At 46.7% G+C, this 27,211-nt stretch overlaps 1 protein-coding gene and 2 long non-coding RNA genes across 5 annotated transcripts; 1 reads left to right on the top strand and 2 right to left on the bottom strand.

The window, feature by feature from the left end:
* Positions 1-166: 166 nt before the first annotated feature.
* Positions 167-21,043, bottom strand: LOC147652884 (uncharacterized). The gene is made up of 4 exons (XR_015286746.1): positions 20,438-21,043; positions 19,597-19,721; positions 12,739-13,307; positions 167-4,704 (listed from the first exon to the last, which is right to left on the bottom strand). It is a non-coding gene; the product is annotated as an uncharacterized LOC147652884 (long non-coding RNA).
* LOC111928317 (uncharacterized) lies at positions 17,647-18,732 on the bottom strand. Its single transcript, XR_002864024.2, has 2 exons — positions 18,530-18,732; positions 17,647-17,853 (listed from the first exon to the last, which is right to left on the bottom strand). It is a non-coding gene; the product is annotated as an uncharacterized LOC111928317 (long non-coding RNA).
* On the top strand, positions 18,811-27,211 carry LOC111928316 (uncharacterized). 3 transcript variants are annotated; one of them, XM_023925710.2, is made up of 8 exons: positions 18,811-18,953; positions 19,171-19,217; positions 20,347-20,439; positions 22,429-22,594; positions 24,276-24,413; positions 25,476-25,605; positions 26,408-26,569; positions 27,052-27,211. In XM_023925710.2, exons 2-7 carry the CDS (start codon positions 19,185-19,187, stop codon positions 26,547-26,549), a joined length of 702 nt encoding a protein of 233 aa, XP_023781478.2. In that variant the 5' UTR covers positions 18,811-18,953; positions 19,171-19,184; the 3' UTR covers positions 26,550-26,569; positions 27,052-27,211. The 3 variants fall into 3 exon arrangements, with proteins under 3 accessions (XP_023781478.2, XP_023781480.2, XP_023781479.2); XM_023925712.2 differs by having other exon boundaries at positions 18,811-18,975; XM_023925711.2 differs by having other exon boundaries at positions 18,831-18,980.

Here is a 27,211-nt window from a genome sequence, read left to right as displayed (position 1 = left end):
ATTCATAATTTTTTAAAAGGCTATTGTGGTTCTTGAGAACAATCAGCTGTTCCTTATGGGGCTTTTGTGGTGAATGAGGCACACAAATGAGAAATTATAATAACTCCATATTGATGCTATAATAAATTGTAATGGCACCTATAAAATCATGAGTAGCAGGGTAAAATAACAGGGATGAAGTTGTTTATTATTCTGTTAAATACAATATAAATACCCTATGGGATTTAAATGAAAACTGGGACCATGTTTGTGAGCAGATACCACCACACCATGTGCAGCTATGCCTTGAAGCTTCTCAAGGAACTCTCTTTAATTGCTTACAGGAAGGGAATACTATGGGTGATTTGTTTGTAGTCTATAAATATCTGTGCAAGAGCTGGAGCTTGAGGATAAAGGACAGTCAGAGCAGAAATCAGGGGTCAGAACTGAAGCAGGACAGAGAAGGAGCTCAATTCAGCTGGTCACACAGAGAGAGCTGACCACAGTGACACCATAAAGGCTACTCTAATGAAACATTTTGAACTCTGTTCACTCTTCTTGGCTATCTGGTTTCTCCAACTTGGTCTGTGTCTGATGAGGGGAAGTGGTCCAGCAAAAGGATTGCTGCTAAATGGGAGCTTTGGCCAGCAGAAGCAGGAGTCTGAGACTGGTTTGGGTAAAATCTCACTGCTAATGAGCCAGTTAAAGATGTTCCAGCATAACCCTGTGTGCTCCTGAAAATCAGGTGGACAGGCAAGGGAGCGACACCACATGGAAAATCCTTGTTTTAAGGCAGTGATGCAAAGCACAAGAGAGGCATCAGCAGGAATCAAAAAACCAAACCTGGTAAACTCAAGATTTGTCACCTTAGAGAAATCAGCCTTTCTGTTCAGGGCTGTGGAGCAGGTTCCCTGAGGCTCACATCTCTATGGCTCCTACAGCTGATGCAGAGGAAGAACTTCCTTGATTTCTTTGAAGAATTTCAGGTGATTTTGCTACCAGTCAAGGCATGCCTAAACCTGACCTTGGGAGTGAACCACTCGTGTCAGTGACTGCCATTTGTGACTGACTGGCACATGCAAAAACTGGCAAAGGCAATACTAACCAGGACAGATATGGCAAGGGCCTGCAGGCTCTCATGAGGCTCTAGAGACTCTCTCTAAGCAAAAAGAAGAGCAAGTGCAAAAACTAAACAGTCAACAGAGCTGAAAAGCTCTGATTGGCACACAGGAAGACAAAAATTAGCAAGGAGAGGAAGAGCAAGACCTGGGTTTCCCCTGAGGTCTTCTGGATTAATGTTGAAGAGATCTCCCTGAGTTCAAAGAAGGACAGGCTGAAGAGATGGGGAAAATATTACCAGAGTTTTTAAAGATGAGCCATCAAGATATTTAGAGATTCTCAGAGTTTGGGAGATTATAATTCTTCAGAAGGAGGCTGACGAAAAGATCTTGGTAGCAAAGGTGCAAAGAAGACTGAGAGAATTGGAATTGTTTGGCCTGGAGAAAAGAAGGATCTGAGGTGACCTTATTGCAGCCTTTCAGCACTTGAAGGGAGCCTACAAGAAAGCTGGAGAAGGACTTTTTACAAGGGCATGTCATGACAGGACAAGGGGGAATGGCTTTAAACTGACAGAAGACAGGTTTGGATTGGATATTAGGAAGAAATCTTTTGTGAGGGTGGTGAGGCTCTGGCACAGGTTGGCTGGAGAACCTGCCTCATCCCTGGAAGTGTTCAAGTCCAGGTTGGACAGGACTGACAACAATCAGGTCTAGTAGAAAATGTCCTTGCCCATGCTAGGGGTGTTGAAACTGGATGATCTTTAGTGTTTCTTCCAAAACAAACCATTCTATAATTCTATTAAAGGTCAGGAGACTGAAGAATTCTGAGGGGCTGAGAATGGATTGATGTGGCATGGGTCACTGGCCCAACCAGTGCACCTGTATGTTATCAGGAAAGAAAAGATCCCTTAAACAAGGAAAAGGGTTCCTAGCATGTGAGTTCCTACAAGAGACCTTCGAAATGTTGTGTGTTTCCTGATCCCCAAGCAGATCCTCACCGTGCTCCTTGCCACAGGAGCCAGATGGTAGATTCATTTCTACAAAGCAAGAGGGACAGTACAGCAAAACCAGTGCAAGAGGCTGATCCCTGGCAAGTCCAGAGATATCAAGAAGCACTTCATCTCTTCAGTTGCACAATTTCAAAAAGTCATTTGACCTGGCATGTTGCAATAGGTGTGTGGAGTGTCCTAGGGCTATATGATATGTGTAAGAAGCTGCTGAAGAACATTATGAAGAGGTGAGGTCAGCTGTGCTGGTCAAGAACAAGCTGAACAACTGGTTCAACACAATGACTGGTAGCAGACAGGGTGACTTGATAATTCACAGTAACTTCTGGAGCTGCCTGTAGAAAGCAAAGGATGGAATTACAGTCACCAAAGACTTTGGGCAAAGACAGATGATCACAACCCTGAAGATGATCACATCTGCAGCCAGGTTGTTGTGTCCCGTGATGCATGATGCAGATCAAACACTGGCATGAGACAGGCAAAGACCAGGAGGAAAGGGAGAAAGGATGAGAACTGCACGGACAGGCAGCAGCCGGGTGGACAAGATGGACAGCCCCGTTTGTCTGAGTCATTTTACTATACAGAGACCTGAAGGAGGATGTAGCTGGCACATGTAGGCAAAGATCAACTGAAACAGCCACCAAAATGCACAGAAAAATTATGGAAGAAGAAAATCAGGCTACTCAGTTGGTCCTTGTCCTTGCTTTGTGTGCAAAGAAATGAATGGTCAGGAAGGCAAAACAAAAAAAGGCAGCTGGTGTTTGCAATGAAGTGTCACTGATTTTGGGGGTGTGCCAGGACTGGGATAGTCAGCAGGAGCATGTACAAAAAGTCATCTCCATGAGGAAGAGCTGACTGCTGCATTGATGGATAATCTCTTTGAGCATAGCCTGTTCTTTATTCTGGTAAAGGGAAGAGGATTAAGATTCAGATGTTAACAGAAATGAGTTTATTGCTTTTCATTTGGATTTTTTGTTGTTAGTTGACAATTTTCTCAACAGAGGTGTGGACCCTTATGCCCTGCATTTGCACATGCCTCTAATATTTCCCCAGAAACCCTTTGGGTCCACAGTCTGTGGATGGAAGGGGTGGAGGACATAAAAAAAAGGGAATCTGTACTTGCTGAGCACAGAGGAGCACTTGAGAATGACTTTTAACTGCCCTTTATGGTCTTTAGTCTGTGGGACATAAAATAGAGGGAAAACATCTCCGAAAATGGAGATGGCAAAGACAAGGGAACTGGGAGGGAAAAGAGACAAAGAGCAGATTTTTGCATGCAGCAGTTCCAGTTCATCCACAAGCAATGAAGCCACTTTGAGTTTCCAAAAATGGGACCTGTGTCACCAGGTCACTCTAAAGTGCCAGGCAGACAGCAAGCAACTCCAAGCGTGTGGAAGAGGCAAAATCAAATTTCCACAATCTCCTCTTGACAAGGAGAGCGTAACCTGGCTCTTTACAAGTCAGGAGATTCCTGCAGACTGCTGAATTCACATCACATAGTCCCAAAGTTTTGGATAGGATCCCTTAGAAAAAACAAAAGAAAATGTTCAGGATGGAGAGAACCAGATGATTTAATCTGGGTTGTAGGAAGGGTGAGTGAGATAGAGGTGATTGAGCAGCATCAAAGGGTGACAATCAATTTGAATTTCCCCAGAAGTGATGTTGATGCCTGTGTTGCTTCTCCCCGTGCTTTTTCTTTAATTAAATACCGAATGTTCCATTAGTAGTTGGAATAACATGCTGTTCTTGGGGAAAAGAAAACCCAAGTAATCCCTTTATCTGCTAAAATAGATGATTTCTAGTAGATTAAACAATGGCCTTTCAGCTACCAGAGCATAGTTCAGGCCATAATTGAAGTCCTCTCCTTGGCCTCTCCTCGGTCCCTCGCAGCCAGCAGCCCGTGGAGCCCCATCATCAGAGATAACCCCAGTGACTCTTGTCTGCAGTCAGTGTTTCTCCAGATGAGGAGATTAGTCAGAGATAAAGCATATTACCTGAAAATAATAAGTGATTACAGTCCTGGACTGTCTCTCCACATTCATTTCATGATGGTTAACCCTTGCAAAACTGGCTGCTGGTTGGGTTTAAGTCTTTAAAGAGGAGGAAGGGTGAAGGGAGGTTTCCAGTGCCTATGTGGAAAAGGATAAATTTCACCCTTTGTTGTCTGTTTCATTGTCTGGGTGGGGATTTCTGGGAATGGCCTGGCTGCAGCCCACAGTCTGTGGAGGAGTTGGAACTGTGCCTTGTGGGGTTTTTGTGTGATGCCATCACCCCCTCATCCCCGTGCTGGTCAGCTGTGAGCTGAGAGGACTTAAAAACTCCCCTGCAAGTCATCTTCCATTTCCCTGAGAGCAGCACAGGAGAGCACTGGATGCCCAGAACAAACTCAGTGGCTGCTGCATTGAGCAGCACCATGCCATGGGCCAGGCAATCACCTGCAGCAGTCTGTGCTGTCCAGTTATTAGCAGGGACCAGGCATGTTTTGGGATTTACAGTACTCTCCCATCCCCAGGCATGGCTCAGAGGCTATAAACTTCTCCAGTGGGCAGTTTCCATGGGACCAGTCTGTTACTGGGAGTGCTGGCTGGGTTGTGTGGATGTGAGCTCAGAACACACAACAGTCTCTGGTATTTTTTCAAGCATGGATGTAGATGCTCTGACTTGATGTTATAAATGCAAAGGCAATTTCGGGTTATATAAAAGAGAAAATTTATTATCAAACAATAATAAATTCGAACAAAGAGAAAAAACCACAATAAAATAAGCAGCGCAGCGCTGGGTGGACAGGGTCTATACGCAAGGTATAGATGCTCCCAAATCCACGCCTGAGAGTCCTTTGGCCTGGGTTTTTATAGGAAGTTTGTGTCCCGAGGCCAAATTCCAAGCAGGCACCCTTTGCTAAGAGGTTCTTGATTGTTCGAAGAATAGATTTCCTGGCACTGGAGAATAGAGTCAATAGACGTTGGGCAGAGGCTCCTCATATGTAAAGAGGTCCAGGATGTCTTTTTGATATCATTTTGGTCCGGGCCATTAGGGTGGAGTGGTGGCACCCATCCTGGAGCCGATGGCTATCTCGGCTGGCTCCTCTTCCTTTGTCTAGTTTCTCCATTTCTCCAGCACAGGTGGTCAGGGCGGAGATGCTCGGGCTCGGCGATATCTCGTCCGGGCCCGTTCTTTTGTTCGTTTGATGGCCTATGTCCTGCCCATTCTTTCGGGGCTGATGTGCCTGCTTGCGATTGTTATCTGGGTGCTTGGCTGCAATCTGTTGCTTTGGAAGAGAAATCCTGCCTCGACTTGGAGGAGGATTTCTCATTCCATATTTTCATCATTTACAATCACATATACTTTATTTAAACCTTTTCTTTCGAATTTTTATTCATCCAATTCTTTATTACAGTCCCCCACCTAATAATTTGACTACATTAAAAATTCGTATTATTTTATTCAATCTTACAGAGGGATGAGTGTGAGATTAACCACATTCACTTTTCTCTCAGTCTGATATTTTGCTTTTAGGATTTAACTCGTCTTCATCTCTGGAGAAACAGAATACTTGGTCAAATTGTAAACATACCCGGTTAACTTCACTTTTTAACAAATCTAAAATTATTGGTTCATTATTGAAGGAAGCTTTTGTTTCATGTTTTAAATTTCTATCTTCTTAATACATTTTTCCACTTATAGTACACGTTTTCAAGTTCGCTTTATTGTAACATAGGATTGATTTTGAAATATGCTACAAAGGTGGATTGTCTTTTTCTTCTGATCTAGATGGTCTTATTACATTGACTATAAATTGAAATCGGAGGAATCCCTCCCACTTCTCTCTTGTACCTGAAGTGGGTAGTTTTGATCTTTTGTCTTTCAGGAGTTTGAAACTGCCCGTCTTTAAAACTTGCCTCTGAGCGGTAACATCAGACCTCCCCCTTTAATTTACAGATCTTATACTGAGTGCTGTTGGAAAAACACATCCCCTTTTGCAGTTCTGGAGGACAGTCAATCTTTCGTCCGGTTTCTGTGGCAGTCTGACACTGCTCACACTTCTCTAGGGGACTCTCCCCCTGGAGGTACCTTGGGACTCATTCCCTCGGCTAAGCACACGGCTAGGTTCAGGACTATCAGGATTCCCCACCATTGCATCCCTCTGCCTTGCCCTTCGCCCGTATAGGAACATACGGCGGGGATTATCATCTTCTCGGCAGCAGGGACTGTCTTCAGGGGCCCTGGTAGTCCTTAAGGCGTGCCTTTTTTTTTTTTTTTTTTTTTTTTTTTTTGAAAGTAGCTCACCGAGACGATTTAGTTGGGTCTGTCCTACACAGTACTTTAAACTTTAATTGTTTTTCGGCCCTCGATTTCTAAAGCCTTGGCTTTGGAATCTAACTGGCCTCTTAACCCCTTTTGGCACAATAGGAACCACTCAGGAGAGTTTAGTTCCAAGGACCCCGCCCAGGTGGCAAGTGTTAAGAAACGGCTAGTCTCCTCCTGTTCTTTCTCTAGACACTTTGTGCACAATCCTTTAGGTTTGTACCCTCCTAAACAGTGGGCTACCCAAATCTGTTTACAATAAGCACACTCGAAGTGGATAAATGGAAAACAATTACAATCAGGATTAATACAACTTATCTGGTCGTCACTTGTCATTTGTGATGACGCCGGCGTTTGATTTTCAGCTCTCTCGGAGGTGTGGTGACTTTCCCCTCGGGGGAGTTGTAATCCGTTACTTTTTTTCACTCGAGGTGAGTGTGTCCAGCTCCTTTCTGCAGTCCGGACAGCTGTGTCTGTGGTCAGGAGGACGAGAAACGGTTCTTCCTAGTGAGGGTTGAGGGGGAGCTCTTTCTAAGCTTTGATCAGGATTTTATCCCCAGGCTGCATTTGGTGTATGGCAAATCCCAGTGTTGTGCTTTGGGGAATCAGTCTTCTTTTCTGCAGATTGGTTAACAAAGCCGCTCGTTTTGCCTCTTTGTCTGCCAGGTTGTTACCTCGGGTGTGGAACTGCCATCCTGTTTGGTGTCCTTTTACATGGACAACTGATATTTCTTTTGGTTCTCTGACAGCCTGTAGAATTTGTCGAATGATTTCCCTATGGATTAACTCTTTTCTTTTCGTATTTATCAGACTTCTTTTTCTCAAATTTTCTTAAAAGTATGTACTACCTTAAAAGCATACCGCGAATTTGTATAGATGATCCCCCTCTTTCCTTTCAACCCCTGGAGGGCTCTCAGGAGAGCATAAAGCTCGCAAGCTTGTGCAGACCAGCTTGCTTTCAGGGGGCCTGATTTCACAATGCTTCCTGATATGCCATTCACTATAGCATATCCTGACTTTCTTTTTCTCTCAACAACTTTCGAGGATCCATCTATAAACTACTTTTCTCCTCTTTCTAACTCCTGATTTTCTAAATCTGGTCTAACTTTAGTTTGCAATTCCACAGTTCCAATGCAATTGTGTAATAGTTTCTCTGTTGGTTCTCCAAACAGGAACTGCGCAGGATTCTGCGCAGTAGTGGTTCTTAATTCTAAACCAGGCGAGCTGATTAAGATGGCTTTATATTTCAGAAGCCTCAAATCAGTCAACCACTTTTCCGCTTTTTGTTGTAAGATATTTCTTACATCATGTAGACTATCAAGGGAGCTCCGAAAGTTACCCTTTTTTTTTTTTTTTTTTTTTTTTTTTTTTTTTTTTTCTTCTCTTACTAATAAAGCCACTGCCACAATTGCTTGCAAACAAGTAGGCCAACCCCAACTAACCGGGTATAAAAATTTTGAGAGAAACCTTATGGGCTTCTTTTTTCTGCCCACTCTTGGGTCAGAACTCCTTGTGCTGCTTGTCTATTCACATCTACGAATAATTGAAATTCTTACTGGTATCCAGTAAAGTTAGTACGGGGGCAGTTATGAGTGCATCCTTTAATTTCTGAAAATTAAATTCATTTTGCTCAGTCTATTTCAACTTATCAGTGTTTAACCTTTCATACAGAAATTTTACTTTTTCACTAAATCCTTCAATTCACTGTCTGCAATATCCCAGGAGCCTCAAAAATTGTCTTATCTGTCTTTTTTGTTTTTGGGGCAGGGAGTGCAAGAATCCCTGCTACTCTCTCAGGGTCTAATTTCTTTTTCCCTTGAGATATCTAATGACCAAGGTATTTTACTTCGGGCTCTGTGAATTGCAATTTGGATTTAGATACTTTTAACCCCTTCTGTCTCAAGAAATTCAGTAAAGAAATCGTGCTTTTCTTCACCTTTTCTTCCGTCGTTCCGGCAATTAACAAGTCATCTACATATTGTAACAATTTTGTCCCCTCCTCTGGAATGAATTGGGTGAGTAGTTGTTCCAGAGCCTGTCCGAACAGATTTGGGGATTCTACAAACCCCTGGGGGAGGACCGTCCACCTCAGCTGTTGCTTTCGGTTTGTGTCCGGGTCCTCCCACTGAAAGGCGAAGAAATTTCTACTCTTTTCATCTAGAGGGCAAGTCTAAAAGCATCTTTTAAATCGATTACACTATACCATACATCTTTAGGTGAGAGCCTGTTCAGTAAAGTGTAAGGACTGGCCACCACCAGGAATCTGGTTCGGGTTCTAACATTTACAGCTCTGAGGTCCTGAACCAATCGTAAACTGCTATCTGTTTTTCTTACAGCCAGGATGGGGGTGTTATGCTGAGACATACAGGGTTTCAGGGTACCCTCTTTAAGGAGGTCGTCAATTACTTGTTTTAATCCCCTTCTCCCTCCCATCGGGATGGGATATTGTTTGATCCTTATAGGGTCTTCAGGGTCTTTGTTTTCTATTTTAATAGGCTTGATATCTAATTTCCCTATTTCTCCTTTTGAGTGCCACACTTTAGGGTTAATTTCTTCTTCGTCTTTTGGGAGTCAGTTTGAATATTTTTACTACTAATTCAGAGTTTTTAACAACGATATTAATTCTTAATGCAACAATCATGTCTCTTCTTAATAAATTATAATCTGCTTTTTCTACAAGCAATAAATTTCTTAAACAAATTTTATTTTCCGATTCTATTCTTACATCTCTATTACAGATACTTTGAAAGGATCCCCCTTGATTCTAATTACAAAAACTTTTCTTTGCTTGTCACACACCCCTCTGGCAATTTCTGCAGAGTACCTCTCTGTTCCAGTGTCTACTAAAAAGCTTACTTCTTGCTATTGGGGACTCACTTTTAATTTTATCAAGGGCTCTTTGGATGTTCTTGTCCCCAAATTAAAGAGCCTCTGACAGCCCTAATCTTCTTGAAAAATCTTTTCATTTTTTTTTTTTTTTCTTTGCCTGCAATCCTGCTAAATGTGTCTTACTTTCTTACAGTAGTAACATTCGGGGAGCTCTCTCCGTGGGGTAGGGGCTGCCTTGTGAGTGCTTTTCTGTTTTCTAGGTAGTGTTTTAAACTTACTTTGTGTTTGTTCTTGCTTTTGGACCTCTTTGACCGCAGCTACCAAAACCTTAGCTTACAGTCTCTGTTTTTCATCCTCCCTTCTCATATATATTTTTTTTTGAGCTTCCCTCAGAAGCTCTTGGAGGCTTTTATCTTGTTACCTGTCAATATTTTCTAATTTCCTCCTAATGTCTTCTCAGGATTTGGCAACAAATTGTGTTTTTAGTAAGACTTCCCCCACGGGAGAGTTCGGGTCAGTTCCAGAGTAGATTTGAAAACTTCGCCGTAACCTCTTTACCCATTCCGTGGGCGATTCCTCCTTCCCTTGGCATTCCCCGAACACTTTACTAATGTTTTGACCTCGGGGAACTGCCTCTCTTATTCTCTGAACAATCATGTTTCTTAAATCCACCATGCTCTGCCTGCCCTCCTCCCTGGGCATTCCAGCTCGGGCTCACGCTAGGCCATTTCTGGTCACCTGGTGTCCCCTGTGGACTGCGTCGGTCCCAGTCTCTGATACCGGCTTGTTTAATCATTTCTCTTTCCTCTTGATTAAACAGGCGATCTCAGGATGGCCATAAGATCATCGTATGTGTAAATACTACTTCCTAAAAAGTTATCCAGCTTTTCAGCCACACTAAAGGATCGTCTAACAATCGCCCCACCTCCTTTTTAAACGCTAGCACATCCCCGGAGTTAAGGGGAACATTCACAAATCCAATCACTCCCGGGGCTGTCGGTACTTCCCTGAGAGGGAACAACCGGTGCTCATTCTCACTACTCTCTCCCCCCCCCTCCTCGCCCATCATTTTTGCTTTCAAACGAGTTCTACTTGCAGGAGGGGAACTGAGGTTTGTGGGGGTTTTCCCTTTTGTTGATTGTGGGAACTCCCCTGCCACCCGGTTACCGGTAGGGACCCCTTCAGTTAAGTGTGAGGGTCCCGGCTGTGGCGGCCGGACCGGCAAGGACGGATAGAGCTGTCCCCAGCCTTGTGCCGGAGAAACCTCTGAAGAGACTCCTGTGGTTACGGTGTTTGCAGGCGGGGAAAGGGGAAGGGCTGCCAGCATCGCTGCCGGCACCGAGTCTCCCGCTTGAGACACATGCATCCCAGTGGGTTGGTCTCGGGGGCCCGAAGGTGCTGAAGGCACCACTTGATCTGGGGACGACGGCCCAGCCAGTCCATGGTACGGGGGAGGTAAGTGGTCAAGGGGTTCCCAAGATTCAGTTTTCGACTCACGTTTTTCTTTTTGTTTCATTGGGAACAGCTCTACCCTGGCGTTTAACCAGAGCTTAGCATATTCCCTCTCCTCGGGGTCCGAGGGGTCCTTGTTCTCCACATAGGAGAACAACTTATTACAGGTCTATTTTTTCAGATGTGCCTAACACTGGCTAAGTAAGGTGACTTCTCAACTCCTGTCTTCCCTAAACTTCTATACAATAATGTATTAATTTTTCTTTCGATTTCCCTTTCCTCAGGGGACAATCTTCCCAGTGTTTTAACATTTACTTCAAGGGACTTTCCAGCGGGATGTCTGGTGATCTCTCCTCCGGATTGGAGGGATTTTTCCCTGTGCTCTTTCTTTGTAGCTTACTTTTTCTCTGCTCTATACTTCGCAAATATACTTGTTACACGTCCACCTTTCAAATGTGCCCACCACAGGCTAAGTGAGGTGGTTTCTCAGTTCTTGCCCTCCCCAGACCTCGGCACAATACCAGATCATTTTTGCCTTAGATTTCTTTTTTTCTCTCAGGGCAATTTTCCCAATATTTTAACATCCATCCTAAGGGACTTTCCGGTGGGATGTCTAGTGATCCCTTCTCTCTCTCAGAGGGACCCTTTTCATTACCCTTTTTCTGCATCTTACTTTTTCTTTGTCCCATATTGAAAAATATCTTACCTTTCTTGCGTTGTGTTCGTTCCACCTTTACCAGATGAATCAAAGTCTTTGCTAATACTCACCTCGCAGTTAGCTGTACTGGAGTCTCTTGTATTCAGCACTTCGATTCTCTCTTGGACCTTTGCCTAGGCCCGTTGACTGAAAGGGTTTACTAATTCCCGAGCTCGACAGGACGTCCTCTTCCCCTTTCAGCCTCCTGTGATCGGTCCCCCAGGACCTCCTTCGTCCCAGGTTTTTACAATCGTGTAAAGAGAGACCTTTCTCACACCGAATCGCTTCCTTCTTGGCCGGCCAATTCCCTCGCGGGAGGATGGAACCGCGACCTTGAAGTCCGCACTCGCTTCGTGATCAGATCACGTCTCACACAATCGCCCAATCACCAGCTCAACCTCACAGTACTTACAGCTATTTTCCTGCGAGGGTGTCTTCGTGCACAGATGACTTTTTACGAGCTACCAAGCCGCGGCTTTCTCGAAGGCTCCTCGCCTTCCCGAGCTCTCTGGATCCTTTCTCCCTTTTTATTGTGGTTTTTCCTTAGCCTAAATTTGGTTCGGATATAGGAATGTGCTGCGGAGGTTCTCGGCTCACCAGGCCGCTAAAATCAGCGGGGGTACCCGTCCTGGGTAGCGAGATTCTCCTGCAATTTCTCCTATCCGAGTCACGGCACCAATCTGTTATAAATGCAAAGGCAATTTCGGGTTATATAAAAGAGAAAATTTATTATCAAACAATAATAAATTCGAACAAAGAGAAAAAACCACAATAAAATAAGCAGCGCAGCGCTGGGTGGACAGGGTCTATACGCAAGGTATAGATGCTCCCAAATCCACGCCTGAGAGTCCTTTGGCCTGGGTTTTTATAGGAAGTTTGTGTCCCGAGGCCAAATTCCAAGCAGGCACCCTTTGCTAAGAGGTTCTTGATTGTTCGAAGAATAGATTTCCTGGCACTGGAGAATAGAGTCAATAGACGTTGGGCAGAGGCTCCTCATATGTAAAGAGGTCCAGGATGTCTTTTTGATATCATTTTGGTCCGGGCCATTAGGGTGGAGTGGTGGCACCCATCCTGGAGCCGATGGCTATCTCGGCTGGCTCCTCTTCCTTTGTCTAGTTTCTCCATTTCTCCAGCACAGGTGGTCAGGGCGGAGATGCTCGGGCTCGGCGATATCTCGTCCGGGCCCGTTCTTTTGTTCGTTTGATGGCCTATGTCCTGCCCATTCTTTCGGGGCTGATGTGCCTGCTTGCGATTGTTATCTGGGTGCTTGGCTGCAATCTGTTGCTTTGGAAGAGAAATCCTGCCTCGACTTGGAGGAGGATTTCTCATTCCATATTTTCATCATTTACAATCACATATACTTTATTTAAACCTTTTCTTTCGAATTTTTATTCATCCCATTCTTTATTACACTTGACAACACAAAACCATTTATAGCTTCTCTATTCAACAGCAAGAGATCCAGAGAAACACAAAAACCTTGCAAGGCTTTTATAGCAAATTCTCAACATGTCTAGAAGGAAAAAAAGTACAATATAGCGATTTTCTAAAAATTCAGGTTGGTTGCCTAGGGAGGATGGATAAAAAAAAAAAAAAGTAAAAGAAAAAAGTTGAAAAAATGCCTTGAAATCTGCTTATGGGGCTCTTTGTTGTTGCCAATGCTGGGGGTGAGCTCCTGTGCTACAGAAAGTGTCCTGGTGGGAAGATATTTTCCTTGGGCTCACTTCAAATATTACTGAAGAAGTCCTGACCCTGTTCAAATCACTGGGAGTTTTTTTTTGGCACCATGGCCATTTCATTCATAAAAGGCTCCTTCCCAGCTCCTGTGCCATTACAGCATCCCCTGTCTGTCATCAGGCTGGTCTCCCTGAGCAAGGGGAGAGCAGGTTCATCCTTCTTCCTCTAAATGCTTCATCAGCCGCTCCCTTGAAAACTGTAAATAAAGGCCGCTGGGGATAGCTTTTCTGCTTGACCCCTCACCTGAAATGAAAATAAAGGTGACTGAATTTCATCCTGACGTGGAGCTCCTTCCCAGGCTGGCTTTTTCCCGTGGCTGTTGACAGTTACCTGCCAAGCCCCATGGTTACCTTTGATTTTGCCGTAATGACATCTCTGTGCTTAAGATGGCTCTGGGACTGTAATCCCCTCTGCAGCCTTAACCAATTTATGGGGTAACCTGAGACCAGGCTCTCTCTTGCCCGTGATTTTTCCACTTGTTAACACTCACTGAAGGCATCAACAAACTAAATGCAGAGGGTTTATTTTGTTGCATGCCCAGGGTTGGTGAATATCTGCATTCACACCTGATATGAATCTTGGCCTTCAGAAAGATGCTGCATGTTCTTGCCACATGAAAATGGCACAGTGTTTTATTTCCCCAAAGTGTGCTGCTAAAACAAATGCTTTGTTAACAAAAGCCAGGCAGTGCTCCAAGGAGCTGTTAAGAGCAGAAGTGAGGATTCAGCAAAGTGGGATTTATCCACAGTTTTGCCACAGATTTTCTGTGTGATCTGTAGCTTGCTTTGTCTCAAAGTGCTCAGTCCTTAAAATCCTTCCATTCAAAGTCTTGATTTGTCTCATGTGTTTAGACTGTAAGCTTTTCAGGGACAGGGATTTTTTCTTTGCATAGCAGCTTTTATAAGAAGTCCCTGATCTTTAGGGAACCTACCTGTGCATGTGCAATAGTTTTAAAAGAGAAGGCTCAACTTCATCACAGTGAATGATCCTGGCATTAGGGGAGGACACAAGTCCTGCTCCCTGCTCCCTAACCTGTATTATTTGGCTTTTCTAAAGGAAATCTTAGGGCAGATGATTTACACGGCGACGGAAGTAGAAGGAGGATCCCTGGGGAAAGCAAACACTTGAGACTTCAAGGTGGGATGCCTTCAGTGGCACATTTCTCCACTGGCCATCTGATCCAGGAGGTGCCCGCTTCCTAAGCACAGATCAAAGACCAAAGGTGACTTCTGAAATGACATGCAGCCACCTCTTGCATTGCTTAAATTCTCTCCTCCTGCTTCTGTTTGATCTCACTTTACTTTTCCTGTCACTGGAAGCAGGTGTTTTCTTTATTCTCCCCGACAAGTTTAGATCATCAGCTGAACAGTTCTAATGGCTGCAGTGAGAGAATCCCCCAGTGGCACAGCCAGCAGTCCTTGGAGCAGTCAATGGAAAAGCTCCTCTTCACTGCAGTCAGGTGTGGATGGGGTCTGGATGAGCAGATTTGGAGTGGTCATTGTCCTGCCAGACTTGCCTTTAAGAAGCAGATGTAGTTGTAATGCAAGGTGACACTCAAGGAAAGCCCAGGAGCTCCTCCAGCCCTGTGGCCCTGCAAAGCTGGAGGGCTTTCATGATGTGCTAAAGATGCACATTTCCTCTTTTTGTCCTAATAGCAAAGGCTCCTGCTTGTTACTCTGGGCCCTTAGCTCCATAAGGTGGCTCTGCTGACTGCGGTGAAAATGTCCAGCACAGACCATGAGATCTGATTAATGTGAGCACAAGTGACAGGCGTAAATCAAGTCAATGTCATATTGTAACCAGAGTTATATTAGATCAAGAGACTCCCCAGACTTGGGTCACTTGTGTGTGCTGCTCTGAATTTTGTCTGTTTTCCCTGTTTCTCTGTAACACTGCTCTGCTTTACTCATGTGAGCCTGTCTCTAATTTTAACCTGCTTCTTCCAAAGAGAAAGAGAAGCAGAATTTACCTAACAGGCAAGCTCTTAACAAAGCCTTGGATACCTGATACACATAATGGTCCCAGAGGCATGTTTACTTTGGACTGAGTGAGTGAGTGAAAACCATTTTGGAAGGACTTTTTCACCTCCAGCAACTTAACCTAACGAGGAGAAAAGTGATGTGGTTAAAGGGCTGTTTAAACAACGGCATTAGGGAGCAGATTTAGGCTCTCTGACAATACCTATATGTATTTGCCTTACACAGGTGCATAAATATGCCATGATTTATATCACAGGACACATCGCATAGGCAGTGATGAGATCTCAGCCATCCCTCTGCTGATGGATGATTTTTGGGGGATTATCAGGGACAAACAATTGATTGTTTTAGCAGGTTACAGCAGAATTGCCCGAAGATTTGGATCAGCACGACTGAGTTCACCAGCTGCCTGTCTTCTGCACAGAGGACTGTCTGTGCAACAAGGAGCTTGGCTTTGAGGGCTCAGTCCTGTAAATGCTTTAGGTGGCTGGAAGAGCAACAGAGGCCTCCGATTTTGGCTGAAGGATGCTGCTTGTTTCTGCTCACAAGAAGGCATAAATGCCCCACCAATTTATGAGGAAGGCAGGAGAGAAGGATGAAATAAATAACTCAATGGGAAATGTGCCCATGTTGGACTGCTGCACTGCCAGGAAAGTTCATGTTTTTACACCCAAATGGGTGGCTGACCTCCTGCTGACAGAATGGGCTGTCAACACTTGTCCCTTGAAGAAGAGCCCCCTCTTTGCACTTTGTCTCCTGGTGGTGATAACCTGAATGGAGATTCCCAGATTACACCCTGCCTCTTCTACGAGCTGGGGGTCCTGCTTACCCATCACTTCCCTCTTTCAACATCCTCATGGGGGCAATGAATCTTATTCCTGGCCCAAGGAGCACTTGTCAGGGGCTAGGCTGACAGGGAGGTATGTCCTCCTTGGCCATGTTTTTGTTCATGGAATTGTTAATAGCTGAGATGCTTCCCCCAAATCCTGCCAGTGGCCAGAGCGGTGCCTTGCACGAGGGCAGTACAGACCTGGAGTGAACTCTTGTGTTTCACAGGTGGAAAAAGACAGCAAAAATGGTAAATTAGGGTCAACCTGAGGTGAAATCTATCTCTGCATCATGTCCTGTATGCAACTGTAGTCTTACTGAGAGTGTGAGATTGACTTTCCAGAGGCATGGAGGTACCTCTGACCTAAGGGGGAATGACCAGCAGGATGCCAGGAAGGATCTGCACAGGTCAGGTAACAAATCTCATTGCTTTACATTATAGGTGAGGTCCTAGACTCTAACTTAAAGTCTTCCTATTTGATTTTAATGCATCTGAGCTCAGCTATCACACATTTGGGCCTACTGGCAGATTCTCCCAAGGTGCTGCACAAACACATAAATATCTGCCTTTGAGTTTCTGGTCCTGGCTGATGTGTACTTTGCTTCTGCATGCATGTAGCACAATGTGGAGAGGCCAAAAGCACCAGCACCCTCTGAATACCTTCATGGATGTTTGGAGTTGTCATTGCCTTGAGAAACAGGAGCACTGCCATTCAGGTGAATGGTTTGAGCTCCTGACTCTGGGAATCTGAGCCATCATCTCCCTTGAGTATTGTGAAAATAAACCAATTACTAATAGTAATTTCCTCCTGCAGGTGTTTGTTTGGTCTTCAGCACTATCTTCTCTCTCAGGGATGTGCAGATAGCTACACAGAGAGCAGCCATGCAGGGCACAGCTTTCTTCATATCTGCATTAGCAAAGAGGAGGCAAGTTCTCTTGGAGGCAGAGGAAAGTGAGAGCTGTGAGTTTGGTTCTTATCCACTTCTAATTGGGATGATGCTGGCAACTATCAGCCCCATCTTTTGATATTTGGGAGGAAGAAATGAGAAACTGAACAGCAGTAGTGGGCTGCTCCTGCATAAACTATTCTGGCAAAATGCCTTTTAATTTCATGTGAGCTGTGCCTGCGAGAAGACGGAAGGATCAAGCTATCATCAAGAAAGAGTAGGATTTGGAGCCAGGTTTTGGAAATTTTCTCCTATCTCAGTAATGAATCAGACACCTTAGGTTAAATTCAGATCCTACTGAATAAGCATTTTCTTTTTTTGTGTTTACCAGGGCCAGAATTTCACCCCTAACTTCAAATATTCCCAAACACTGCTGTGCCTGCAGCTTGGAGCTGATTACCAATGTTACATCCTAAAACTGTATCTCATTTATATTATCCTTGTAGGACCTGATTTTGCTCCCCATTATGGGGGTTCCAATGCTGAGTTCCAAGATGATGGGAGTGTCTTGTTTTTTCTCTGCTGTGTTATAGAATAGTGGCATTTTAAAAGTGATTCTTCTTAATTTTTATTATTCCTGGTAATTCTAGATTGCAGGCTTGGTTTCATTTACACCAGAAATAGGATCCATTTTCTCTGCCCTGGAAGGAAGACACTCTCAAGGGCTTACTGATATTTGTGTGTTTGACTTTAAGGCAGAAGTTTGTTCCTAATTAATTGAATAAGTGCTTTAATCCCTGGCCTGAGGGCTTCCCATAGAGCATTAGCTGTATTAAGAAGGAAATGGAGTGTAATCCCTTTAATATAAGCACAGGAGAACATGAGAGTTTCACATTTCTGGAAATAGTTTCTTTCCTTGTTGTATTATTTATTCTAATATTAATTTGCATAAAATGCAGTGATGACAAAGGGCTTCTCCTCTTTTCTGACACCAGTGCAGAGCCTGTGCAAGAGCATCCCTGGGCTGCAGTTGCACACTGGTAACAGTGTGCAGACAGAAATAACTCATGGAATTCAGCTCGTTCCGACGGTGCCTGTGAACACAGGTCCATGAGTGGCTCTCCTCCTGGAGCTGAGATCTCATCTTCCTGGCTCATCACCAGCATTCACGACTATTTGCATCGCTGTAGTGGCAGAAAATCTCATTTCTGAACCAATGGCTGCACTAGGCTCATGTGCAGCTACAGAAATTGGACCCTTGGATGAGATTCAGCTCACAAAACCTGGGTCTCTGGATTTATTTCAGCCCCAACTGTGTATCTGCACTGGTCACATGAATTGTCCTAAATGAGCCAGGAAGTCAGGAAGGATCAGCTCAGAGGGAGGTGTCCTCCCTCTGCACACCCAAAATTAGGCAAGATTAGTCTTTTGGTGAAAAGCATCCAAACCTGGTCAAGGCTTGGTGTTTTCTAAAGACTAAATACTAATACTGTTTTCTAAAGACTAGATACTGCTCTGTGTATCCGGTGTGGTGTTCCTCTTTTACTCATGGAACAGAGGACTCCATTTGAGCATTCCCTGGTGCCTCATCAGAGAATGGCAGCATCTGAAGGGGACAGTTCAGGTGTCCTCAGCCACCCTCTAAGTGGAGATCCCTGCCTGCCCTAATTCTGCAGAGCTCCTCATCCTTCCATGCAGGGAGGGAAGGATGCTGTTTCCTTCTGCTCAGCACACCCACACAGTATGTCCTTTTCTCCTCAGCTTCCCCACCTTTTGCTCATCTCTTTAGCAGGATTTATGGAAGGATGGGCTTCAAGAGCTCACAAAGGGCAGGCTTTGTCCCTCTCCTGGCCACGTGTCCCCAGCATGGCTGGCTGCAGCTGAAAAAGCGGGTAACAGCTCCGCAGCATGATTGTTGGGGTGCTTTTGCCTCCAAGGAACAACACCAACCCCCTCAGGCTCCCCTTCCTCCACCAAGGCCTCCAGGGTTCTGTGGTTCAGTGGTGTCACAATGGAGTTTTCCCTTGACCCTGGAAACACAATGACCACACAGGCATTGTTGGATGCCATCACTGATGCTCCCTATTCCAGCAGGGAGTCACACCTGTTCACCCTCTGGGTGACTCTGGGGTTGCTGGTGCTGGGATGCCTCCATCTCATCCCTTCTGGGTTCCAACAGACTGCATCCCCTGAAGTGTCCATCTGTGTACATTCTGGTTGGGTATATTTTACTTTGTTGAAGTTGGCTGAAATCAGTCATAGTCTGCCAATTTGAGTATTTCAGCCCCATCTGAATCCCCTTCCTCCTGCCAGTAGCCAGCTTCAGGTCTCCAGTTCTCCTATCCCCTGAGGTGGGATGGAGGAGAAGATCTGGTCTGCTGGTTTTTAACTGAGTGGTTTTTCTCATCCAGGTTCTTGAGTCACCATGGATATAATGAGGGATGCAAAGCCATGGAAGGTGAACTACACACAGGACTCTCATCCTCACTGGTGTTTCAGTAATGGGTTTGGCTGGGTCTGCTGGTCTGGGAAGATAATAGGAACTGGTGAAAATGGAATTCTGCATCCTGGTCAAAGGCAAACACTGGTCTGGGAAGCCCAGAGGGGGAGAAGAGTGAAATGTTAGAAAAAAAGGACTGAGAATATAAAAGATCTCCTTGCCCAAAGTGGGTGACTGTTGGCAAGGCACACAGAGCCCTCCCTCAGGTGCCGTGTGCTGCTGCAGTGTCCCTAATCACAGGGACATGGCAGCGCCTGGGCTGGCCAAGCCACCCCTGTGTGGTGGATGTGTTTGTGTAACAGTGGAGATCACAGTAACACCCAAAATCAGAGCTCACCTCCCCCAGCCCTTGTCATGCATTGATGAGTTACCACCTTTAATGTTTCAGCACAGAAACAGCTCTGGAGGCAGTCTGAAGGCTCATCCCACCAGCCTTCCTGGCTCCAGTGGTGCCCATGGTACCTGCTGAGGGACAAAACACACGGATAGTGCCCTCTCCCTAAAATCCTCCCCATCTCCAGAAATTTGCACTGCAAGGATTTCTGATGTTGGAGCAGGTGTCTCTGGCTTTACATCCCCTGGCAGAGTTTTCCTCCATAGTTTCTCCAATGGCTTTGCAGAATGAGTAGTGACATTAGCCAGCTCTTTAAATATGTGATAAGCACATAGCAAATGCTACTGAAACACAAGATGGAAGCATGTGCTGATTTAACCTGAGTGACACTGGACCTCAGCAGATGATCAAAGTATTTCAGCAGCTCTGTATTAATGCTCTGCCTGGGGCCATTTGGGCACTCAGAGGAGGTTTGAGGAAGGCAGGAGGAAGGTGTTTTTTGCAAGGGAAATCCTGGGACAAGAAGACCCCCAGAAACCATTGCCGAAAGATGTAGTGTAGGACCTTCCCAGCCACCCTGCCTGGGGCTTAACTGAGCAAGGAATTGCCCTGTTGGAGTGGCCCCAGGTGGCCCAGAAGAGCAGCTCATCCTCTCCTGAGCTATGAGGGAGCGTTTTGGGTTTGTATCACCACGTTTAAGGGCTTCCCCCGAAGCTTAGTGGTTTCCTTGTGTTTGCCTTCTGTTCCTTCCAGCTGCCCCCCGCGCTGGACAAGTACAAGAGCACGTATCGGAAGGACTTCGGCTGGCACGGCGATTATCACTCACCCACCCAGGCACACGTACCGGTACCGTGCTCTTTTCCTGCCTTGGATGCCCAGCCCGAGGCTTGGATGCCCGCTCTGGGCCCGGCTGCGTTTGGGGCCGGTGCCGCAGGGCTGAGGGAGCGGGCGCGGCCTGCGCTGCCCTGAGCCCCCGGCTGCTCCCACCAGGCCCAAATGCCCTCGGCCTGTTCCCCGTCCCTCCTGCGGGAAACCCCCCCTTGCACCCTGCTAAAGCTGCTGCTGGGGAGCGATGCTAATTACGCTCATTAAGTCAGGGCACCCCCGAGTGCTTGCTGAGCCGATGCCCGAGCCTCGGGCTTCGCTCGTTCCCCGTGCGGCTGGGATTAGACCCATCCCGGGACAGCCTTGCTTTTGGGATGGAGATGGCTCCTTGCCCTCACACGGGCTTGAGAAGACTTCTGTGGGGAAGCTGGGGTTGTTTTTTTTCTAATCTCCTTGCGGTGCAAGCGACCCCCTGAGCTATTTAATCTGATTTGCCTCGCTCCGCCTGCCCTGGTTTAATTGCTTGTGGCAGCGCGGTGGGGACAGCTGCGGTTTGCACTGGGCCACTGCGGAGAGGTGGTGGGGGGCATGTTCGGCTGCCGGAGTGCTTTGGGCTCGTACGCTCACGAGAGAGGGAAAAAAAAGTTGAGGTTGGGGAGGAAAACGGGGAGGCAACAACAGAGAAATCATTGTGTGAGGGTGCCCGCCGGGGCAGAGGGGCTGTCGGCGGACACCGCTGCCATCCCCGCCCGGGCAGCAGCCTGGGGAGCCCTCTCCTCTCCCTCTTCCTCTCTTCTCACTCTTCCTCTTCCTCTCCTCTCCCGCTGCCAGCAGCCTTCATTAGCGCTGCTGCTCGGGGCTCCCGCTGTTCTCCGGGCTGGCCAGGGCTTCCCGGGCAGCCCCAGCCTGAGGTGGCTGCTCCGCTTCCAGGAGCCCGGCTGCCAGGGCAGGGTTTAACCCCTGCCTGCTGGAGCGCACTTTCCAAGCCGTGCAGCTCAGTTTCTTTTTCTTTTCTCCTTTTCCTTTGTTTATTTCACTTAAATGTTACTTTTGAAAGGCTGCGCGCTTTCTGTGGAGGTGCTTGTGTAGCTTGGGAGACGGGAAGGGAGGAAGCTGTGTCTGATTCTCTTGGGTTGCAGCTCCCTTTGGCTCCTTATTAATTCCCAAAGGCCTGCCAAAGAAAGCTGTCCCACTGGGGAGTGTGATGATGAGATACTCAGGAGGCTCATGTTTCCCTCTTGGCCCTGATAGGATTTGTTCTTGTGTAAGTGGGTAAAACAACTGTGATATTTTTATCTGTGAAATTTTGGGCACTAACCTACTCCCAAGGGGAAGGGGAACTCCTTGGGTTAAGGAAGAAAGCACTGGCTGGTGCAGGGTCTCCTGGAGGCTCTTGTCCCTCTGGAGATACCTCAGGAGAAGCTCTGGCCATCCTCAGTGGGGAATCCCCCAGACACAGGTAATTCCTGTAGCTCTGCAGCCTCTACCTTCCCTACTGCCAGCCTGGAAAAGGAAAAACATTAGGGGATTGAAACCCTGGAGTTTGAGGGACAAACAGAAACCCTCAGAGTTCCAAAACAACAACACACAAACCCTGTGAGGATGGTCCTTGCTGGCCCAGCAGCCTGGAAGAGCTCACAGCAAGAGAATCCCTTTCTGAACCCCTTAAAAGCATCTGGAGCTGTGGTGTGCAGCTGGAGGCAGCAGCCACACCAGAATCCCCTTTAGCTTTTCCCTGACATGAACCCTGGAGTTTTTCCCTCTCCCACTGCTTTTGCCAGGGCTCCCTCCCTGCCACTGCCCACCCAGGGCCCAGCACAGTCCCAAGCTGTAAGATGGGCAGACAGAGGAAGCTGTGCCAGTTCCTGTGAGTCAGTGAGAGCCACAGAGTTGCTCTGTGGCCACTGTATCCCCAGAAACTCTGGGCTTTCTGTGGGCAAATTGACGATGCTTTAGCAGCTGCCCTCCCTAGCTGCTGCCTCTCCATTCACATGGGGCTTTTTTCTGCAGAAACCTTCATTCCCTCCTGTTCCAGAAGTATCCAAGTGCTACCTTCCAGAGTGCTACGCCTCTGACCTGACACCAGGACGGGTGGGGAAACTGGAGATTCTTGCTGAGCCTATGCACGACCTGTCTTGTTGCCCGTCCATTCCTCCTCTGTCAGCTAGAACTGAAGGTAAGTCCTGATGGTGGAACTGCTGGTGAGCAGCCTGAGGGACTGTCTGCCTGGGCCTTTGCCAGCCCCCCAGCCCCTGGTCCTTGCTGGCTGGACACACATGGATGGCAGCATCCTGATGATGCCTCAGTGCTGGGCTGAGCCTGGCAAGAATTCACACATGGGCACAGCACCCTGTCACCACGAATTTGCAGCTCCCAGGCCAGCTCAAAGCACAGGCAGAGGGAGCTGGGGTTCTAGAAACGTCTTGGTGTGTAAAGAGCCACTTCCTAGCGAGGGTCTTTAAGGGTTTTATCTTCACAGTTCTGTTGGGATAGAGGGAGATGCAGTCAACCCCATGTTGTAGAATTGCAGGGAGGGAAAAGGACTCTGGTTGGGTGTGAAGGGTTTGAGTGGTTCAAATGCCTTCTGCTAAGGGTGCCTGTCTGACAGCAAATGCAGCAAAGGTGCTGCTAGCCAGGCTGCAGCCACACCATCTAATAGCTTGCTTGCTTGGATTAAAATTCTCATGGAAGTCAGGAAAACAAAAGGATTGGTCACCAAATATCACTCAGCCATGCACAACCATCCTAAAGCATGGGGATTTTTCTCTGAGCTCCTGCTTGAGAGTGAAGAGGGTGTAATTGCTGAGTAGTACCCTAGAACAAACAGGAAACATGGCCAGGAATGTCCTCACTGTTCCCTGAGCTGATCTCTCCCAGTGTGGGATGCCTGTGTTCTGGATCCTTTCATGATCAGAGGGGAGCAAAGACACTGCCATCTCCTGTAGCTTAATGCCACCCTGACAGAGAGGTGAAGTAAACTCTGGCAGGGTTTCTCTCTCCACTCAATAGGAGAGTCTGGACAAGCATCTCAGACAGATGTGTCTCCATATGGGCTCCACTTACACCTGAGGCCTTCAAAGATCTCCTTACCAAACCCATCTGAAGCTGTCATATGCTAATGACAAAAGTCCTGTGGGCTTTTCTGTAGCAATGTATCCAAACAGCTTGGGCCGTGATGTGCTCCAGCCAAACTATATTTAGAGTTTATTATCAGTCCCTCTGGAATTTCTCAAGGTTGCTGAGACATAAGCTATTCTAAAAATAAGAAAAAGAGGCTGAAAAACGAGAAAACAGGACCACAAGAGCCAGATAACAGAGGGCAGTGGAACACCTGGACTGTAACCAATCCTGTGCCCTGAGGGGTGTATGCAGAGCGCGTGGACAGGATAGGGGCACCAATGAAAAGATGTGTGATCACGTGAACAGCAGTTTTAGAATGTATAAATAAGTGTATAATGTAAACAATAAAGGACGTCTGCAAAATCATATTGGTTTGTTGGTCAGAGGTCCTGAGCTCCTGCGCTTTTCCCTTCCTGCTCTGCTCCTGCGTGTCCCAGCAGTGCAGTTTTTCTCCCTCTCACACACAGACCTGCTGCAGAGGGTCTCCTTTTGGCACTCCAGGGCAATGTGGAGACAGTGGGCTCCTTCCTCTTGCTTTGCACCAACATAAATCCTTCCTCAACTTGTTGTCATGAACCCCCCAAAATTGATGCACCTCATCAAAGCTCTGCTAAAGTTGACTGGGTCTCCCCTAATTTTTGCCAGATGGACTTCAATTTACCCTATCCAAAGGGTAGGATTTGGGTGAGTAATTGATGGTGATTCCTGACTAATTCACTTCTCTTCCCACGTCTCAGAGGCGTTGGTGCCGAAGGAACTGCCGTCCACGGGCTTGGTCACCTACCAGCAATTCGCCCAGGATTTGTACCTGGAAGGGCTGCACAATGCTGATAAATACAAAACCAAGAACACGAGCTCATCTGTTTTAATGAGAGGTCAGTGGATGGAGGCTGTGGCAGCTGCCCCATGAGAATGACTGGTGGCCTTCAGCCTGGCTTTATGCTTTTTAATGTGATTCCAGAAGAAACTGAGGAGGGTGAAGTGAAAGTGAGTGACACAGAAAGGGTTCACAGATCCCCTGTAACCATCTGTCCATTGATGGGGAGAAGCAGGGCAAAGGAAAACAGTTATTTTCTAGAAGAGGTTGGAGTGTTGTAAATGGTGTTTCTTTCACCCCACCTTCCAGACAGCCCATCCCATGGACCACAGCCCTGCTCAATGTGGTCTCCCTGGAAATAATGTCATAAGGCAGGAATGCTGGGTTGCATTAACAGCCTGACATGGCCATGCACGTGTGAGACACCTGTAACCTCAGCCTCAGTGAAAACAACAAAAATACCAATGACTCATTATAGGAAAGTGTAATTTTTAAAATACCCAGAAAATCTGTCTACAGTGGGTGGCTCTTCTTAGTGTGTCTTCCCTGCATGTTTATCCCCAGTTAGATCTGACCAGAAGGACACAGACCAAGCTGTACACACACAGATAAGACATCTCTGGAGAGTCAGATGGGAGATGGTACCTCTTCAAACCAGCTCCCAGAGGGATTTTTGGGGAAGATATCACAGCAGTTGTGATGATCCTCAATTAGGGGTTAAGTGAGCCATGAATCTCTTCCTTGGTTTAGTCCCTGGTGAATGACAGGATGGAAAAGAAAACAGACAGTATGGGAAGATTTATACCAGGTGACAAGTCAGTATCCAGACAGGAAGATAACAAGATATCATTTCCAGGTCTGCCTTGTGTGGCTTCCCTCACACAGGCTATAGAAAATAAGGGCTGAATAATCTCTCTAAATGACCTTATCTACATCAGGGAAGTAGTTACTGCATTTTCCCTTGGTTAATCCCTTCATCATGGTAACTCCAACAGGAGTGCTGGAAGCACAAAGAGCTGATGGAGTTCAGGGGTAGGGGGAACACTCAGACTGTTCAATATAGGAGACAGAGATGCAAAAAAAAATAAATCTTTAAATCATTTGGACTGTCTTTCACTAGACTACTCTGACCTCGACTGGAAAAGTACCTACAAGCAAGATTTTGAGCACTGGAAAGGAGTCCGTGGTGCGCTCTACACAGAGGAGATAAGGCCTTCTCCCGTTTTCCCTGAAGATAACCGCTTCAATGAGTAAGGGGGAAATGGGGTGGGGAGCAAAGGGTGGCTGCTGGGAGTGGGGGACAGGGTAGGAGTAGGTCAGGGAGATTTTGGAGCTGCTTGGAGTTGGAAGGTGTTTCCCTTGTCCACGTTATGCAATGGGCCCAAAGAAATTCCCTCAGGGACAAATCCACTTCCAAAGCCTGATCAGCCTTTTCTTGAAAAGTTTTGCAGCAGGGTTGAGAGGAATGGGGAGACAACTTCTGCGACAGCCTCATCACAGTGGAAAGAAGATCTCCATGGGGCTGGGGCAGGAGGAATGTCTCATCATTTCCATGCCCAGGCTTCCCCTGGGAAAGGGCTCTCTCAAATCAAACAGGGCAGGAGCTGTTTGCAACGTGACTCATCTGCACACTGTGAACCAAACAGGCATAAACTGCTCCTGAGCTCTCATTTCTCACTGGAAAGGCAATTCTTCCCCGCTGCCTCATGCCCCCCACCTTCCCCTAACACAGATTTATTTCAGCTCTGCATTGCAGATTTTAATCTGTGATCCTGGAGTTATATTTGGGGTGGAGACTGTGCCTGTCTAACGGTTGGTCCAGGCGGGAGATTGATCCCGATGGCAGCCGTGTGTGTTGCAGCATCTGCCCTGTTCCTGATGGAGACAGGCAGTTCCCCCTCTTCCCCATGCCACCTGAATGTGCTTTTGTTTGCCCTACACACATTCCTGGCTGGGTGGTCAAGTGCAGAGAGGGAGGCAGGTCCCTTGTCCTGGTGCATGAAGCACAGGGTGGAGGTCCCCTCCTTATCCTCTTCTCCGTGTTCTCTGCAGGAGCCGCTGGGTTTCTGAGTATGCAGACAGCTACAGCATCTTCCTGAAGAGGCTGGACTGGTCATCTCCCATCTCTGCACAATGGCTGCCCTTTGGGAAGGATGCACGATGGACACCGCGATGGAGAGAGTCCAGTCACTGAGTGGTGCTAGGGTGGCTGTGGTAATCACTGGGATCATCCATTCTGGCCCTGAGAGCTGGGGTTTCAGGGACTGAGGCAGTGGGAAAAATGTATAAACAGTTGTGGGTCCTGGTCCAAACTACTGTGAGACCTGAGAGTTTGGCTGCTGGAGTGTTCTTCTCAGTAGCAGCATTTGTCCCAGCTCCATGCAGGAGGGTTGGGAAAGACAACCTTCAAAGGTCCCTTCCAACCAAAACCATTCTGTGGTTTTGTGATTTTCTGGGCTCCTAGAAAGTTATTTTCCAGCCAGATCTAATTGGGAGAATATTTTTTACAGTGATGGTGGTCAGACACTGTCTGGAGACTGGCAAGGTGGGGGAGTGGCATGGATGCTCATTGAGTGACAATGCTGGGTCTGAGGAGCCTCACCTAGGCTGGCCCTGTTGGACCAGGGCACCTACATTGTTCCACATTTTTTTGATTCCTTTTAGGATGTGTTACTTGTGTTGTTCTGTGATTACAGCTCTTTGGCGCTCCAAGCTGTGTGATATTGTTCATCAGAGACCCTGAAAGCCTTGGAAACCTCATCTCTACCAAACCTACCACCATGTCTATCAGATGTGAAAAGTTTGCCAAAGACCTCCTTAAGTACAAATTATGATTAAAATCTCCCAAGAACCTCA

The sequence above is a fragment of the Cyanistes caeruleus genome, chromosome 5 (assembly GCF_971803275.1).
Source record: "Cyanistes caeruleus chromosome 5, bCyaCae1.hap1.1, whole genome shotgun sequence".
Classification (NCBI taxonomy): domain Eukaryota; kingdom Metazoa; phylum Chordata; class Aves; order Passeriformes; family Paridae; genus Cyanistes; species Cyanistes caeruleus.
Note: the sequence above shows the minus strand (reverse complement) of the source record. Positions and strands in the feature narration are given on the sequence as shown.